The 18330-nt window shown below is 48.5% G+C and overlaps 1 protein-coding gene across 2 annotated transcripts in view; it reads right to left on the bottom strand.

Annotated features, from left to right (window-relative positions):
- The window catches only part of QC (glutaminyl cyclase), a 79152-nt gene that overhangs the window by 22101 nt on the left and 38721 nt on the right, over positions 1-18330 (bottom strand). For both annotated transcript variants that reach the window (XM_087388354.1, XM_087388353.1), the window contains exons 5-7: positions 15183-15247; positions 14942-15005; positions 14539-14656 (exon numbers count right to left, since the gene is read on the bottom strand). In XM_087388354.1, the coding sequence (XP_087244480.1) occupies positions 14539-14656; positions 14942-15005; positions 15183-15247 (247 nt within the window). The remainder of the gene's footprint in view (positions 1-14538; positions 14657-14941; positions 15006-15182; positions 15248-18330) is intronic.

Here is an 18330-nt window from a genome sequence, read left to right as displayed (position 1 = left end):
CGCGATCATACACCTGCCTCCTTCTCTCTAGATAGACAAATTTGCATCAGATGGGCTCCTCCTGAACCCGTTTTACAGAAAGTAGGCATCAATCCGCTGGTACCACGCTCGTGGGACCTGTTTCAGCCCGTAAAGTACCTTCTTCAGTTTACAGACTTTACCTTCTGAACCAAGGATCACAAAATCTGGTGGTTGTTGCACGTATACCTCCTCCTTGAGATCTCCATTCAGAAAGGCGGATCTTACATCCATCTGAAACACGGGCCAACTTTCATGTGCTGCTAAAGCCAAAACACTGCGAATAATGGTTAGTCATGCTGTGGGAGCAAAGGTATCCTAATAATCAAAACCATGTACCTGTGCGAATCCTTTTGCCACAAGCCGAGCATTGTACTTATCCAACGTGCCGTCGGACTTGTACTTGGTCTTGTACATCCACTCGGTACCGATTACCTTGCATTTTGGTGGTCGATCCACAAGGTCCCAAGTGTTGTTCTTCATTATGGAGCCATACTCCGACTGCATAGCCTCCATCCACCTATCATCACCCTGTGCCTCTTTCAAGACACTTGGGTTCTTCAGCACGGATCACTTCTGTCATCAAAGCATAGTTGACCAAGTGTTCCTCCACCCTTCTTTGCTTCTCTAATCTCTTGGACTGGCGGTGTTCAGATGGTTCCTCCTCAATGGCTGGAGGTTCTCTGCCGTCCAAAAGCTGCTTTACCCACTTCAGGAATGGCCGTTGCCGTTGTGGTTCTGCAGGCTCTTCTTCCTCTTCTTTATCTTGAATCCTCCCAAGCACCGTTGGGGGAGTTCGGTCTGCTATTGGTGGTTATACTAGATGGATATCCTGGTCTTGGTTGTCTCGGAAGGAAGCATCCTCCTCCAATTGATGCGGCTGTTCTGAGAAGACCACATTGCGACTTACTATTACCTTCTTGGTAACAGGATTATAGAGATGGTAACCCATCGCCTCTTCACTGTAGCCCAAGAAAATACACTTCCGGCTCTTCGGTTCCCATTTGGTCTTGTTAGCATCGGGGACATGCACAAAACAGTCACATCCAAAAACTCTGAAATGTGCAACTGAAGGTTTCTTACCAGAAAAGGCCTACAGTGGAGTCATCTCATTCACAGCCTTCGTGTAGCTATGATTCAGAATATAAATTGCCGTGTTACATGCTTCAGCCCAGAAAGTCTTTGGCAAATCTTTCCCTTTCATCATACTCTTGCCCATTTCGCAGATGATGCGCATCGTGCGCTCTACTACTTCATTTTGCTGTGATGTATGTGACGGGGATTTCTGCCTCTTGATCCCGTGACTTTTGCAGTAACTTTCAAATTCACTTGATGTGAACTCACCACCTCTGTCTGATCTCGACTTCTTCACCTTCCTCCCCGTTTCTTTCTCGACCATTATATGCCATTCTTTGAACTTACTAAAAGCCTCATCTTTAGTCTCCATCATGTTTCCCTTGTATAGTGACCTGTAGGGCACCCATATCACTCTTGAGTTTTTCATTTTGAACTCTTCCAATGCTTTGCATGCCTTCTTTTCCTCTTGTGATTGGAGGGTCTTCATTTGCTCTTTGAGTGTGTTTAGCTCATCAGTGTGGACACTAGACTGCGTGTCTGTATTTGGGGGGGGGGGGGGATTGGATAATTGGAAAACATAACTGCAGATACGATTGGGGATTCGGTTAGACAAGATGCAGGAAGAAATGACCTGAGTGGTAGATGCCAAGACTAGCCAACATGCCTCATTGATAAAGGAGTTGGAAGCTCAAGTCGTCACCCTTTAAGCCGAAAATGAAATATTGAAGACACGCACTCAACTTGAACAAGGAGAGATTCAGCGATCTGGCAAGTGCAGTTTTAGGAAGACCTTCGTCTGAGGCCATTGCAAGAGAGAAAGACGGCAGTCAAGAATAATGACCTTATGAATGAAGTCGCTATGTTGTTTGTCAACATCAACATCTTTGTTTTCCCCTAGTTTCCTTTGCAGGTTCTCAATATTTGTGTCCTGCATTTTGGAGACCTCCTTCACTGTGTTCAAGCATGCTTTGATGTGCTGATCACGAATTCGCTGTGTGCTCATCCAACTGTACTTTCTTTCTTGCTCCCCGTTTAGAAAGTTGTCCATACTGGACAAACAATTCTGTATTTCCCTCTAAAAGCAAAGAACCATTGAATACAATTTATCTCTTACTTGCCATGGACTGTTTTGACCTGGCAATCACATTGTTGATGCAGTTCAAACAGTCCTTAAGGGCAGAAGCAGACTCGAATTTGGAGCAGATTTGTGAGCAGATTTGAAAATCAAAATTTGAAGCTGAGGTGGTGCGACTTCTGGGTAGATTTCCGAGGGCTAATCTTGGCGCAGGGGTACCTGACGTGTGCTCGTCCTCACATTGAAGTCCCCAACAAGAAGGACTTCCCGGCGGCCACTCGAGAGATCTAGGATATCTTGATAGAGAGATGCGTATGGTGACACCTTGCCCTCCTCGCATGTATCTCTAGCAAAATGGGATGTCTCAGGTGGGAAGTAGCACACTGCTATAAAGAGGTCATGACTATCTATGCATCGAATCTAGACCCATAGGAATCTAGAATGTACATCCCTCCTCTCAACTAAGATGGCCCCCTGCCCCCTATGTGGGAGAGCGGGCAGGTGCCCGCCGGGGGCCAGTCAAGAGCCGACCTTCGTGAACCACATTCCATTTCCCCTCCTTGCAAGCCACATCCCCCTGCTATAGAAGGACATGTCTCTCCTCGATCTGTAGGGGTGTCAAGTCCTCATCCATGGATATCGTGGGGTGGTCACGTAGGGCCGCTCTACGTCGGAGTGCTGCCAGTTGTGCCTGAGAGTCTTGAAAGCGTATGACAAGGGGCTGCTCCCGATTGGGATCTCTCCCCACACGCCATGTCCCCTCGATCCCATACTCTGAGACCCCTAGGGCAGTGGTCACAAAAGTGATCACATCCTCCACATGCACAATGTCTGCGGAAAATCCCACGTACTCTGATGTTGAGAGCCTTAATGGCCCTCTATTGCTGCTCCAAGAGAGTGGCTGAGACGGTTGCTTTCACCGGTTTCCGTTTTGCCACATCCACTGATCTGGAGGTCTTTGGGCAGTAGCTGACCGCATAGTAGCTACCTAAGCCTCCACCTTCGCCGATGGTGTACCTCCTAGGGCCCCTTTCAGGGTGGTCATCTCTCCCCTGGGCTGTGTAATGTCCTATCTGAGCCCCTGAATGAGGGCAGCTTGCTCATGTATGACACAAGCCTGCTCTTGAGTGAAGCGGACCTGCTCCTGAGCGAAGCAAGTCAACTCCACCTCTCGGGCTCGTATATTGTGCACCTCCATCAAGAGGGACTCCCATGCATCAGGCGAGTGGCCCTGGGGAAACCCGGCCCTCGTGGGATCTGGAACTAAAGGGAGCTGGTACAAATGTGGCGGGGTGGGGCTGAATAGTGGGTGACTAAATGAGCTAAGTGGGATAAGGAGATGAAGTCACCCCATGTGCAGGTAGGAAGGGTGGCTAACTGAGGAAGAGAGGCGAAGGGAAGGACAAGGACTACTATGGTCCTGGGTGGGTAGTCCCTAGTGATGGTGATGAGGGGTCTACATCACTAGGAGGTGGAATCAAAGTCAAGGTCGAAGCCACTGCCTAGGGCAATGGAGATCCAAAACTCATCTATGTGGTACCAAGGGGGGAGTCGTGGTCAAAGTGGAACCTGTTGATGTGGAAGCAGATGTGAAGCCCTTGTGTACCACTGTGCCATCCACCTAGAACCCACTGCTATTGGAGCATTTGTTCATATCCTCAATCTTTGTCTGCTTCATTGCTTTGTCCTCTTTCTTGGTCCTTTATTTGTCCTTCTCCCTTCCTCCTCTCCCCAAATCTGTCTTTTTTGCAGGTCATGGGGCGGGAAGGATTGCTATGAGCTGACCTAGGTGGGCCCTAAGGCCTAGCCTAGGCTATGAGCTGCTGCCCATAGCATGTGGGCCAAGTAGAGGGTAAGCAGGAGTCGCCGAGGCCTAGGCAGGGCCTAGGAGGGAGGCGGACTAAGCAGCAAGGCAATGGGTGGGATGAGCTGCAAGTGGAGGGATGGAGAGCAGAGCAATGGGAACAACAGGCGGGAGGAGCTGAGGTGGACAGCAGGGTGGCAGGGGCACCAAGTGGGTGGTGAAGCAGGTGCAAGAGGGGGCGGATGGCGGCGAGAAGGGGGCGGAAGGTGGAGCTAAAGGTGGCGGGAACATCAGGCGGATGGCGCAGCAGGCCCAAGAGGGGGTTGATGGCGGCAAGAAGGGGGCGAGGGAGGGTAGAATGTGGAGCAGATGCGGTAAAAGGGGGAGCTGGTGGCAGGTGGCACAGCAGCGCAGAAGGGGGTTGAGGCAGCGAGGGGGGTGGAAGAGGGGCAGCAACGTGTGAAGTGTGGGCTACATATAGAGCACCGCCGAGGGGTGGCGGAGCAATAGTGAGGGGTGGCGAGGGGGAGCGGAGGGCTAGCGAGGCTGAGCGGAAGGCTCACGAGAGAGAGAGAGAGAGAGAGAGAGAGAGAGAGAGAGAGAGAGAGAGAGATGTATCAACGCCTTCAGGAGACCTCGCGGATCTATGAGACAAGATACAAGATATATGTAACCCATACAAGCCACTGTGGGCTGAAGAAAAGGGCTCACTAAGTGCTAAAGATGCAAAAAGCTAGTACAAAATATATAGTAGGAAAAAAAGGGAGCAATCAACTGCTAAGAATCAGAGCTCCAAGTACATGTGGAGGCTCTATATAACCCGGCTCCCTGATGGTCCTCTAATGTGATGCAAAGAGCACACATATCTCTCTGTCGGGCTGTCTCCCGTGGTGGCGGGGGGCGCGCTCTCCTGGATCTCTGCATACGATGGGCTACATCGAGAGTAATGCCATGTCTCTGGCGGTCTCCTCTAAGGAGGGCGAGATAGGTCGAACCTCCATCGTGTGTGCTCTGGTCGTCCCACGTGTCGTGTGTGATCTCCTTGTCTCTCGTCCAGCCACATCATGGTGACGGGCCTCACTGCTGGTCCATATTGCTCTCGTCTACTTGAGCTCCTCCCCCTCGATCTCATCTAGTGCTGGCTCGGATGCGTAAAAATCAGTGATGCGTGTCTGTGCTTAGTCTAGCTCGATGTCCTAAGGCATCGACTGTAGCTGATCTCTGGCCTGCCGCACAAGGAATCTCTATGTCTCCGCATCTCAATCAGGTAGAGACCAATGCAAACCTGGTCAAGGAAATGTATCGGTCGAGTGAGTGGTCCGAAGCCGAGCCCCTCCTGAAAGAGATAGTGGTATCGCCCTTGGATCTCATAGTAGGCCGGACAAACACATAGAAAATTCTGCACAGCCGGAGAGCACCAGACCATGAGGGGCTATGTACAAAGCACTTTTCACATGGACAAGAGGTCTTGGCCCCGGTTCTAGCGCAGCTGTTCAACCATTCAGTATGTCACGGATTCCCACCTACTTGGAGCACTACCACCATGTACCGATACATAAGGCAGGGGACCCCATGGATACTGGGAACTACTGCACTCTCATGATGGCCACACTCTGGCTAAGTTTTATGGATCCGTATTGGAGAGGGCGATCAGCAGTTATACAGAGGACCATGGATAGCGGGCTCTTGGGCAGGCAGGCTTCCGGAGACATCATTCCACACTGGACCATATTTTTACCCTGAGAGCCATCATCGAGGAGGCGAAGTCGAGACGCCAAAAGGTCTACACTTGCTTCGTGGACTTTCGGAAGGCTTGTGATACTATCCCTTGCTCTCGCCTGATTAGGCGACTATAGGAGCTGCATCTCCCAGAGATCATGATCTGAGGAGTGATGAGTCTATACGAGTCCGTCAGAGTGGGAGTCCACACTCGTAGGGGGCTATCAGATTTTGTTGAGAGCACCATAGGGGTGAAGCAAGGCTGCCCCCTCTCACTGACTCTCTTTGGACTATACATTGATGAGATCACATCCTTTGTTGATCGCCTAGGAGGAGAGGGCTCCCTATTGGCTGATTTGATGGTACAGATACTACTTTATGCAGATGACATAGTCCTCATTTCATCCTCAGCAAAGGGTTTGCAGAAACACTTGGAAGCCTTGGAGATGTTCTGCAGAGAGAGGGACTTGATAGTCAACCTTGGGAAAACCAAGGTTATTATCTTCAACACATCCCAAGCAGTGCTTCATCAACATCGACATCTACATAGTTTCACTTACCGTGGGGAGCCAGTGGAGATAGTGCAGACCTACACGTACCTAGGGGCAGTATTCACGGGACCACGCTTTACGATGATCCATGCCGCCAGAGCACGACTCACACGAGGGAAGGGCCCCTGGCTCAATTAGAGAGAGAGTGCGTCCAGGTATACTTCCAAGATCCACCGACCAAGGGCTGGCTTTTTGACACTTTTGTGAGACTGACTGCCATGTATGCAGCACCTTTTTCGGGAGTGACCTTTCAGCCTACTGACTGGAAGGGATTTGAGAGGCTACACGTGATCATGGAGTCTAGGATGATTCGGAGTAAGCATTCAGTCCCCCATCAGAGCATGCCGGCAGAGTTCGCCATGACACCTCTCCGGGTGGATGCCCTCTTCTAGACCGTGACGTTTCTCCACAAAGTTTGGGCCCTACCTAGTGGAGATTACCGAGATTGGCACTAGAGTCATCCGAATGCCTGGCAGAGAGAGGCTTTGATACAACATCGTATGCGCGGGTGTCCACATGGTTTGATAGCCATGGTATCCAGATGGATAGGCTCCCCCTTTCAGTACAGCATGGATGCACCACCGGAGCTCCTTAAGGCCACATGATGAGATTAACCATATCATACGGTTAAACCTTCTCCAGCTTCACACATCTCGGGCTTGGGGGGGGGGGTCGGGAGTTCCCCACCAAGACCCAATTCTATCATGACCACTTTCTGAGGATATCGGAGCATGGTCTCATCATCATAGGAGAGTCTCACACGCCTTGCGGATTGCTATTGGATAGATACGAGTCTCGTCCCACCAGGTGCGGATTGAGGTTGGGAGAGTGGCCGGAATACCTAAAGAGTAGCGGGTCTGCAGATTATGCACGATGGGGGAGGTCGAGACAGAGGTCAGGTGTCCTAGGGCCTGCTCGCATGTGAGGTCTGAGGGATCTTCCCAGCCCGGGCATGTTTGGGTCCAGTCGTAGGGAAAGATATGATGGCAGCCTCATGTACCACTGGAGCCAAAGTGGCTGAAACCTGAGCAAGGTCTACCTCCGCTCCGTGTCAAAAGAATGCCCAAAGGAATAGCAAATGCCAATACAGTGCTATTCCTCTTTTCCGCTGCTGCTCCCCGCTCCTCCTGCTGCCCTCCCCTCGACTCCCCTCCTTGCTGCCTCCTCCCTCCCCTCCCTCCCTCCCTGCTACCCCTTCCCTTCCCCTATCCTCCCCTCCCCTTCCCCTGCTGCTGCCCTCCCCTCGACTCCCCTTCTTGCGGCCTCCTCCCTCCCCTCCCGCGCTGCTGCTGTGCTGTCCCCTGCCCGTGCTGCTGCTACGCTGCCCCCCCCGCGCTGCTGCTGCGCTGCCCCCCCCCCGCTGCTGCTGCCTTCGCTGCCTCCCCCGCTGCTGCTACTGCGCCCCCCCCCCCCCCGCGCTGCTGCTGCTTGCACCTCCCCCCCCCGCCCCCTTCCCTCTCCTCCTTTCCCCCCCTCCTCCTCTCCTCCGCTCCCTCTCTCCTCTTCACACCCCTGCTGTCCCTTTCCCTTCTCTCCCTTGCTGCCCTCCCTCTCCCCCCTTCCAGCTCCCCCCTTCTTCAACCTCCATCCTCCTTCAACCTATCCCCTACTTCTTCTGGCTTGCTCTCTCTCCTCTCTCCCTCCTTCCTTCACCCTCTCCCTTCAGGTGTACCCCCATTTTTTAGGGGTCTCCTGGGCATCAGGAAAGCGGACGGAGTTATTTTTGTGTGTTTGAGTCGGCCTTCCCCACCTCGATTGACGAATGGACACCCATTCAGTCAATCCGTTACCGCGCACACCGGCCGCGAGAACCGTCACATTTTCAAAAGACGAGCTACAGCAATTGGTGTTCCACGACCCTCTTCGCATGCATCTTTGGTTCACACCCCTCCAGATCACAGGCTAGAGATTGGATGCTTGCGGCGCTTCCCCAGGAGCTCGCCCCCCACCTTAAGGATGTTCGTTTGTTGGGACGAGGTTTCTTTTAGGTGTGCCTAGATTCCCCGGACGTCACGAGAGACTTGCTACAGGCCGGGTTTCTATTTCTAGGCTACAGGAGGATTTTTTTGTTTCCCTTTTAACTGAGCTTTGGCCCAGTTGAAGAGGACAAGCAGGGAGTTTCCGTTTTCATCAGGTTCCCTGGTCTCCCCTCAATTTATCACCGGCTTCTTTCAATTATTGGCGAGAGCTTTGGTGTGGTAGCAAAGATCCCCCCTCTTCCTGGCGAGCCCTCTTCGGCTGCTGAGGCGGTCAGGATGGATAGGGTACCCAGGGTTAGGGTCATTGTCCAAGACCCTAATATTTCAGATGACCACATCATGCTACAATGACCCGATGGGTCTTTCTTCCGCCACAGATTTGAGGTTGTAGGTCTGCAGGACCAGTGCAGGATTTGTAGATCCTCGGGGCACTTCGCCAGAGATTGCCCAAAGAAGAAAAAGAGGCCCAGAAAGCAAACAGCTCGTACTAGCTTACGACAGAGAGCAGGAGCAGGACCTACCACTCCACAGGCATCGCCTCTGACACAGGCTCCCTCCCCTCCTAGGGCTACTCGAGTCCCTCCTGCACCCCGCACCACCTCTAGCCCACGGTGGGTTCCAGTCGCGGTTAGGCCCTCTACTTCAGATCATACCTCCACCGCTTTGGAGGCTACCCCCTTGGAGCCTCGGGAGGCTAACACCTTGGAGCCTAGTGTTTAGGAGCCTTCTTCCACTCCACCCCAGGATTAGGTTGTACCTCCCTCAGTAGCCCAAGTTGTTGGCACCTCGTTCGCACCACTTCTTGATCAAGATCAAGACCCAGTACAAGTGCCCCCTTTTGTGGGTAGAGGGAAGGGGGTCTTACATTCTCTCCCTACTTCGGTAGGAATCCTTTGGACCCCCTCCCCAAGGACTGGCTCAACGGAACTCCTTTTCCGCTCTAGAGGACCTCTCTGACCTCCCAGATGATGATTTTGTACCTTCCACTTTCGGAGAGCCAGTTATCGGCATCCCTTTTGAGAGATCTTTCTCTCTCTCACCTGTGGACTTTCCTCCCCTTGGACCTCGGGTGTATGGCAGGAGGTCAGCTTCGATGGAGGGTTCTTTTTCCGCCACCAGGTCGGGTAAAGTATTCCAACCCGCTTCCTCCCGCCGATGAGGATAGCTAGTTGGAATATACAGGGATTTTGCACCATCCCTCATTGCCGTTGCAGACAGTTGATCAGGAATCAGCTCCGTCCAGGTGTTTCAGGTGGTTCCTTAGACATTCTCTTTCTTCAGGAACACAAACTGGATGTCAAAGATTGCTCCAAGTCAGATAAGATACTTTCAGGCCAGAGTTTTTGGCTTCCTGCCTTGGGAACCAGAGGAGGTACATGCATATCAGTTTCATATTCTATTCTCTCTCTGGTCATTGGACACGGTACCATCACCCCCTCCAGGACCCAGTGGGTTTTACTTCTGATTGATGGACGTAAGGTTGGTTTCCTCAACCTCTACGCTCCGAACAACGGAGGGGACCATGTTCTGTTTTGGAAAGAATTGCTCTTGTGGGCTCACATTGCAGATTCGTGGATTATTGGAGGTGACTTCAACATGGTTGAGGCACCATCTGATAAGCAAGGGGGCAGAGAAGGTGGTATTCATTCCCTCGAGAGAGCAGCTTGGGATGCCTTCTTGTTCAGGTTCAATGGCAAAGATGTTTGGTCAGATGATGCATTTCATATTCAGTCTTGGTCACTTTTATTTTCGTGGTCGAACTGTAGGGTGCAGATGCCTATCCATGCTCGGATTGACAGATTCTATGTGGATGAATGGGCTCTTGACAGATGGGGGACAGTTTGCATTGCACCTAGTGTTTCCACTTCTGACCATTTTCCGGTAGTTTTGTCTATCTCAGAGCCCCAACTGAGAGAAGGGTCTCACAGTATCAGGATCCCCGATGCCTTATACACAGATGAGACTCTCACAGAGGCAGTCTTGGAGATCTGGGTTTCTCACATGCAGGGGGGGGTGGCCGGTCCTTCACATGTGGCCACAGCACTTCCCAGTATCAACGACTTTTATCACTCTGTTGCTAGTGCTCGGCGAGGTGAGGTACTCAGGCAGGAGATCGGTACCCGCCGACAGTTGGCAACCTTGCATAGGGAGGAACAGAGACGACCATCAGATGCTTGGATACAGGAGCGCCTCGCTGCGGCAAGGGCTCACTTGCAGACATGGCTTGATCAGAGAGCAGAGTATGCCTTCCATGCACGAGAGTCCTTTTCGATACAGATGGGAGGGAGAGTCAATAAATACTTTTTCTCTACACTTGGTCCCAGACATAGTAGAGAGAGTGTCAGGCAACTTATTGACTCTGATGGTGTTTTACAGTCTCATCCGGATACCGTCATGCACTTAGCGACAGCTTTGTATGCCTCCCTTCTTTCTGCAGATCCGGACACACAGGCCAGAGATGTGGCTAGAGATGAAGTTTGGCAGAGCTTACCTGTGTTGGTCACACCAGAGATGATATGCTCACTTGATGCACACTTTACCAACACAAAGTTCAAGACTGCTCTCTTCGCCCTTCATAAGGGCAAGTGTCCTGGTTCCGATGGTCTTACTCCATCTTTTTTTATAGCCTTTTGGGATATGATAGGTGATCATATTACTTCAGCCCTGCAGGGCATTTGGGACTCGGGTGAGATGCCTGAATCACTGACTGAGGGACTCATACACCTTATCCTGAAAGGTGGCAACAGGAACTTTGTATCCCATTGGAGACCCATCACTCTTTTGGGCACTCTATACAAAATCCTTGCCAAGGCGATCAGCATCCTGTTGCAGCCCCTTCTTCCAGACCTCATCCATGATACTCAGACAGGCTTTGTGCATGGCAGGAGCATATTTGATAATATCTTTTCCTTTTGGGAAGCCACAGAGTGGGCTATGCAGAGCGGGCAGAGGCTGGCAGTTCTACTCTTGGACTTTGAGAAAGCCTATGACAGAGTAGATTGGGGTTTTCTTGAGGGCACTCTTCTATGATTTGGATTTTTAGATACATGGATTAAAGGGGTGGCCGACTTTTACAGATCAGCCCATAGCCAGGTTTTGATTGGAGGGGTAAGGGGTGACAAGTTTCAGATTTCTAGATCAGTTCGTCAAGGATGCCCTTTAGCCCCCTTCCTCTTTCTTTTTGTGGTAGAAGCTATGAGTATCTTCCTTAGATCTCAGGCTGAGCTTTATGGGCTGAGATTGCCCTTGAGATAGGAGCAAGAGCTTCTTGACTGTGAGTTGGCTGATGACACTGGTATTTTTATTGAGGCCTCCCCGCAGTCACTTGATTCTTTTCGGACAGCCTTGGATATCTTTTGCTCAGCTACAGGGGCTCAAATTAACTGGCATAAATCCTTTGGCTTTTGGATCAATGATGAGGACACTCCAGGCTGGGGAGTTGACATTGGCTTTTCCTGGATTCAGAGGGGTGTTCCTGTCAGATACTTGGGATGCCAGGTAGGATTGGGCATCTCTCCAGCACAGCAGTTTGCCCCAGTACTAGAAAGTAAAAGGAAAAAGCTCCTTTTTTGGAGCTCAGCCAAACTTGACCTTGCATCTAGAGTTGTGGTAGTGAACCAGGTTCTTTTGGCCACCGCCTGGTTTGTATGTCTTCTTGGTGCCGGTCTAGGGATTGCATCACTCAGCTCATTAGACCAGTCAGGAATTTTTTATGGAGTGGACTTGATGGCACGGCAGATGTTGCAGCGAGGGTGGCCTGTGGAGACCATTATTCTCCCTACATGTGAAGGGGGCCTTAATATCATTGACCCGGACTTGCAGTGCAGGGCATTGCTTCGTAAGGTGGTGGTGAGGGGACTCATGCCTGGGCGAGAACCTTGAAAGGATTACTTTTTTGGATGCATTCAGGCTTGCACACCTACCTTGGGAGATGATTGGGTGGGCTGCCCTCGCTGGATTTTTACTTCCGCCTCTCTTAGATCTCCTGCCTCTCCTCTCATGACTGCCATTCTCAAAGCTTGGGGGAGCTTCATGAACACTCTTCGAAGGGTTCCGCCCTCTAACCTCGAAGAGATTGATAGGCAGCCGATCATATGGAATGATAGTATACTTGATGAGCATGGCAGACCACTGGGCACTTCCCATTACATGCAATGGTCTAGATGGGAAAGAGGCCCCACCTACACAGTAGGCACTTGAAAGGCTTTTATCAAGCTACCATGAGTCACCTCAGAGGGGTAGCACGCAGGATTCAGCAGATAGATGCAGCCATCCCGATGGAATGGACAATTGAGATGCCTATTACTTCCACCACTTGGATGGGAGCTTTTTCGAGGACAGCAGTTCCTCTATAGGTGATCGTTCTTCGAGGTCTTGGGGAAGATGCATTGGCCTTTGACGTTGGGGATGGAGGTATACTCTCTAGATCCACGGATGATATTCTTCTAGAGGTTGCCTTTCAGCCTGTCAGGATTGCTGGTTTTGCGGACCATGGAGCGGGCTTGCAGTGGTACTTAGACCCCGACCCTCTGCTCTTGGCCATGGGATCCTGAAGGTTGTGGTTATATGAAGGTGCACCTATCAAGTGCTTGCAGTGGGACCCAGAAGAGTGAGAGTGGATAGATCATGGGCACCGAGAGAGGGGATTTCCCTTCTCTCGTTTCACGGTTAGTAATGCCAGGAGATTTCAGCTGAGCAGTAGGGGTTGGATTCCCTCCAGAGCCCCCCATTAGGACAGCTTCTTCATCACCGCAGATTTGCGTAGGAATTTCTGAAGGAGGCTCTGGAAATCCCTCAGAAATAGGAAGATCACTCTTTTCTTTTGGCTTTCTATTCATGGAGGGATTGCAGTGAAACTGTGGAGATCATGACTTGGGGCTGGTCCCACTTGCCGTCACTGTCATTCTGCAGAGGAGTCGGTGCGACATTGCCTTTGGGATTGCAGTCACGCGAGGACTGTTTGGAAAGGGGTTGCTCGGATACTCAGCATTTTTCATACTTCCCCTTTCTTCATGACTTGGGGCTCGGTCGCATGGTTATCCCTTACTAGGCCCCAGGTGTTTTATGAGGGTGAGCCTTCTTCTTGGGCACTCTCGATCCGCCGGCAGGTGATAGAGCCCTGCTCTCTTCAGGATGTACCACTTACTCCCTTCAGAGCTTCACATGCTTCAGTGGACACCTCTTCGGAGATTTTGGCTAGCATTTCCTCTTGGCATATTTGGAGAGCCAGATGCACAGAGGCCTTGGATGCCACCCAGATACACCCATCACACGTGTTCGCGGGTATTTGGAGTGACACGGTTCACAATTTGATAGCCGTATGGGCTAGCATGCAGGGCCCTTCACGGGCAGCCTCTTCTAGGAAGACTATTTCTTCGAGCTTGGAGGGGTTCTCCCTTTTTCTCGGAGGTCTCTACCGGATTGAGATGGCACTATCAGCCCCAATCCTTTCTTTTTGGCTCTTGAGCTTTTCATGCATTGCATGGTGTATCCCGTATGGAGCTTGCTCTAACAGTTTTCTTTAATACTTAATAGAAGTCTCTTTTTGAAAAAAAAGAAGAAAAGATTACAACAGGTATTCAAAAGATATGTGAAGTTTGCTTCTCCCAATCAAGCCACAGTAATACGAAAGAACATAAGATAGAATTCCCATTATCGCCGAGTGATAAACTACTGGCCATAGATGGACCTTTTTGTGAATATAAATATCCACTAGAATCAAATAGTCCCACCTCTTTATCACATTGATGTTCAGACTGCTGCATAGATGGCTGATAGGGATCGTAGAAAGGGGCTATGCCTGGCCCTCCATACTGCCTATGTCATGCAATAATCTTATCAAAAGACAGGTTAAGATCTATTTGGGACACCAGGAGCCCTTGTCTAGAGGCCTTGGTTGAGCAAGCACAAGTCTAGCATATGTGCACATGAGAGGGACACTACGACAAACAGAGACATTTTTTTATTCTGTTTGTTAAAGGTTATATGATAAAAAGAGACAAAAGGTGCAATCATGTATGAGCATGGAATGCAGACCCTGCTGCATCTTTCCAAATACAAACGACGCGAATCATATCTGATCCTATTTCAAGAAGCTGATCTAGGTTTGCCCCTTCACAATCACTCATTGGATAGATAGGTAAATCCATCTACAAACAAGCAATCCAACCACACAATACAAGTGTTTACATATGTACTAATGTTATCTAGCTAACCTAGATAGCGTATGCTTGTGAGAGAGAGACTACCATGCTGTGAGCAAAATCATCTTACTGTGAGTGCAAAGGAAAACAGCAAGAATGTATTCTCATTAACCTGCAAATGTGGAAGGCTGCATGACATAGATTGTTGAGGAACCATCGCTTCCATAAATGAACCTTCCATCAGTGGCCAATCCCCATCCATCGTTCATTGGATGCTCAAAAGTGCCCAACTTATCCAGAGTCACACAAAAACTTTAGACTCAGATGTTTCAATGTTAGAACAGCTAAATAAAATCAACAAAAGAAGAGCAAAGAAGAAATTTAAAAGAAAAACAAATGAAAGCAATTGCAAGAGAAAATGAAATGAAATGGCATGTATAAATAACAAAAAAACTGCACACATGTATGCACAAATTTGAACGTGTTTATGTCAAGAGAGATGCCACTGCATCCGCCATTAATTTCCTAAAATCCCTTCATGATAATACGATAGACAGCTTGAAGGATATAATTACCTGAGTCAAAGTACTCTCATCATAAATAAAACCTGAGGTCATTCTCCAAGCAACCTGAAACAATCTACAATGCCATTAAGGCTGCTTTATATGCGATTCAACCATTGCAAATCAATAAAGATTATGGACCATGGCACAATCAGAAATTGTTTAAAGCCGAATTTGTTTTAAACATTATTTGAAACAAATTCCATACTAAGGAGATGTACATATCCTGATGCTTAGAAATGAGCAGAAAGACCTGTGATTCAAAAGGGTAAGACCTTCACCAAAATACTTTCTTTCCATCTGATGCAGCTGTATAACCTGACAACACCACAGAATACTGAGTGTCAACCTTACTTAATGCAGCCATGATCAAGGAGGCAGCCTCAATGAGGAAAGAAACCTGATTAGAAAATTCAAGGCAAGACATCATTCCTAGTCAAAGAGCAATGCCAGATTATATACTTTGTTTTTAGAACTACTTTTGTTTGTCAAAACCAACCCCAATACAAAATGAAATTACATAGAGTGGTTCCATGTTCCCAAATTACAATAGTGATTCACAAGACTTTAAAGACACAGCCCAAGTGCTCATGTTCCATGGCCCAACATGCACAATGCAAAATCCGATTCCACCATAATCCTGGTGCCTTACGTTTACACTAGATTTTGAACCGAGAGTAATCCAGATTAAAGTACAGGTAAAGGTTGGTTATTACAATCTTTGACTCTCTCTGACCATGAAATCTTCTTTGGTAATTATAAGAATGCACGATTGATGGCTTCAAGTAGTGGGATGCAAGTTGGATGGTAGTATAATGGAAACTTTGAGACCTAGGAATGAAACTGTACGATAGGAAACTTTGGAGGCTCTACAACGTACTGAAGCATTGCTTCAAATGCACCTCCATGTAAACTGCTGTGGCATATTCACTTTATGTTCAAGCCCTCCAAGGATTTGTTCTTGCGGACTGTGTATCAGTTCCAATGGTCATGTCAAGGTTCAAGTCTTGGACACTCCATCGGTTCCAATGGCCATGTCAAGGTTCAAGTCTTGCACAATCCACCAAGGATGCCATATTATTTCTGATAAAAACATATGTTACACTTGGGGGATGAGACAAGGGTGTTGGCAAGAGAAAAAACCGAGTAGAGAGAAAAAGGTCTGCACATGGCTGTGGCAAGAAAACAGAACTGAGAATTTCAAAAATTGGCCAACTGATTAGGACAAGACTAATGGAGACAAACACCTGATCATCTCAAATGGAAGATGGGGCTACTTATAGAGAGCTCCCACCTCCTCGTGCGGGGTGGCTACCTCTCCTCTTGACATGAGATGTTCAATCCCCTTTCAACACTAGAATCCACATGAAGGGACCAGTTCCTGTGAATCCATGGGTGGCATGTCCATGACTCTTGGCCAAGGCACACTTGATCTTTGTTCCCAAAGTCGGGATAACTACATCTGACACCACCAATGACTTTATGACAAGACTTTGGACTGATGACATGGGCTGCCACATGTCACATGTTGATGTGGTGTGATGACATGGCATGCTGATGTGGCACGCTGACATGGTAGGTCTTTGAACCAAGGCATGCTGAATATCAATAGAGAGGAGAAAGAGGCAAGCTAGGGGAGAGGGAGGGGGGCTTGTGGTCTAAAATGAGTTGGATTTCCCTATCTAGACTCACATCTAGTGGGTAGATGGACAATGGTAATCCATGTTAGGGCATACATGGAAAGGGAAAGCGTAAATAGAATATAGAACTATTTTCAAAATAGAAGTTTTTTATTCGTATTTCCAACCCTCCCCAATAAAAAGAAACGAGACCCAGAAGCATACTTTGACGGCATATAAAATCCCCTTATTTGACACCCTCAATCACATAAATGTTCTAGCACGATAATAAGACTACACTTATGTGTGGGTTTGTTTCTTAGCTTAGAAAAGATTCAATGGGATCTCCAATGTCCTTGCAAGAATTTTAATCACTAGATGTTGTAGACCTCTAGCTTGGGTCTCCTACACGAAGTTCATTGACTTTTGCTCTAGAGAGGTAATTACATCTCTTCTCTAGAGAGATGAAGGAAAAAAAATCCTTGCGGCTGATGAAGGGCATGCTACTCAAACGACCCTCAGTTCATTGTGTGCTCTTTGAGTTTTGCAAGAAAGTGACGACTTGAGGGATCTTGTTTGTGAAAGGACTTAAGGTGATCATGGAGATGGGACTGTAGTCATAACCATTTTGTGGACTTGATGTGTGGATGACTAGATGCTCAGGAGGAGCTCATCATCATAGTGTCACTAGACCTTTTAGGAGAGTTAGGGACAAGAGTGCCATGTAGAACAGCAAGAGTTATTCCACATATGATGGGCTCCACATATGATGGACCTTGAAAAACCTTGGAGGAGCAGCCATGCATTGTATTTAGAGGCATGTCTCACAGAGTAATAGGCAGCATTCTTTAAATTTGATATTAATTGAGTCTTGTGTTTTATTTCATATTGTCATCATGTTGATAGTCATCACTGATCACTTGTTACACATTCAAGAGTTGAAAGAGAAGCTTTGTGCATATGGTGAGAAAATCAATTACAAAGACCTAGAGCCTTGGGCAAATCAGCAATACAAATTCAGCAAGAGGACAAGAACGAGTGTGTCTGGTGTCATATACTTGGGTCAAACTGCCCGAAGGAAAACTTCTCTTAAAACGCATTTTTCCACTGCATAAGAAAGGCCATAAAGTAGCAAACTGCTCTCGTAACAAAGGAAAGAGCAATGATGCAATCAGTGGTACATCCAATGGTGACCAATGCTGCAATGAAGGACAGATTTGATGTTGACATCAGACAACATTTGTTCTTTGGACGTCAAATACTTCATGGAAAGCATGTTGAGACATAAGTAGCAGTTATCAGTATTCCAGAATCAGCTGAGAAGCAAGAAGCAAATGTCAGTATTCAAGAAGCAAACATCTGCTGTCAATATTGATATGGAACCCAATGAGTGGTACTGATGCACGTTGCTCAATATGGTTGCATTGGATATCATAGCTACAGAAGAAGCTTGTCTAATCTATCAAGTAGTGAAAAGTTACATCAACAGAAATGTGGAAACTTTGGGACAGAACTCATCTCAAGTCATGAAGCACAGAAACATTTAACCCTACCTATGGGAATATTATCGAGTATCAGGTGACTAGACAAGCCAGTATCAAGTATCATGTATTGATTCCATGGACCAAGAGACTAGATCCATAAACATTTTAATTATTTATGCAAGTATTTCTTGGACCTGTCTCTGAATTTCATCATGTTGTGGCTGGCTCACTCTGTAAGGGATCTAACGGTGGTGTGCTACTAGGCAAGTCTATGGTGAGATCCTCGGTGGCAGTGACT

The sequence above is a fragment of the Dipteris shenzhenensis genome, chromosome 17 (genome assembly GCF_047967505.1).
Source record: "Dipteris shenzhenensis isolate YYH24624 ecotype China chromosome 17, Dip_SZ_1.0, whole genome shotgun sequence".
NCBI lineage: Eukaryota > Viridiplantae > Streptophyta > Polypodiopsida > Gleicheniales > Dipteridaceae > Dipteris > Dipteris shenzhenensis.
This window is presented reverse-complemented; position numbering and strand designations above follow the sequence as displayed.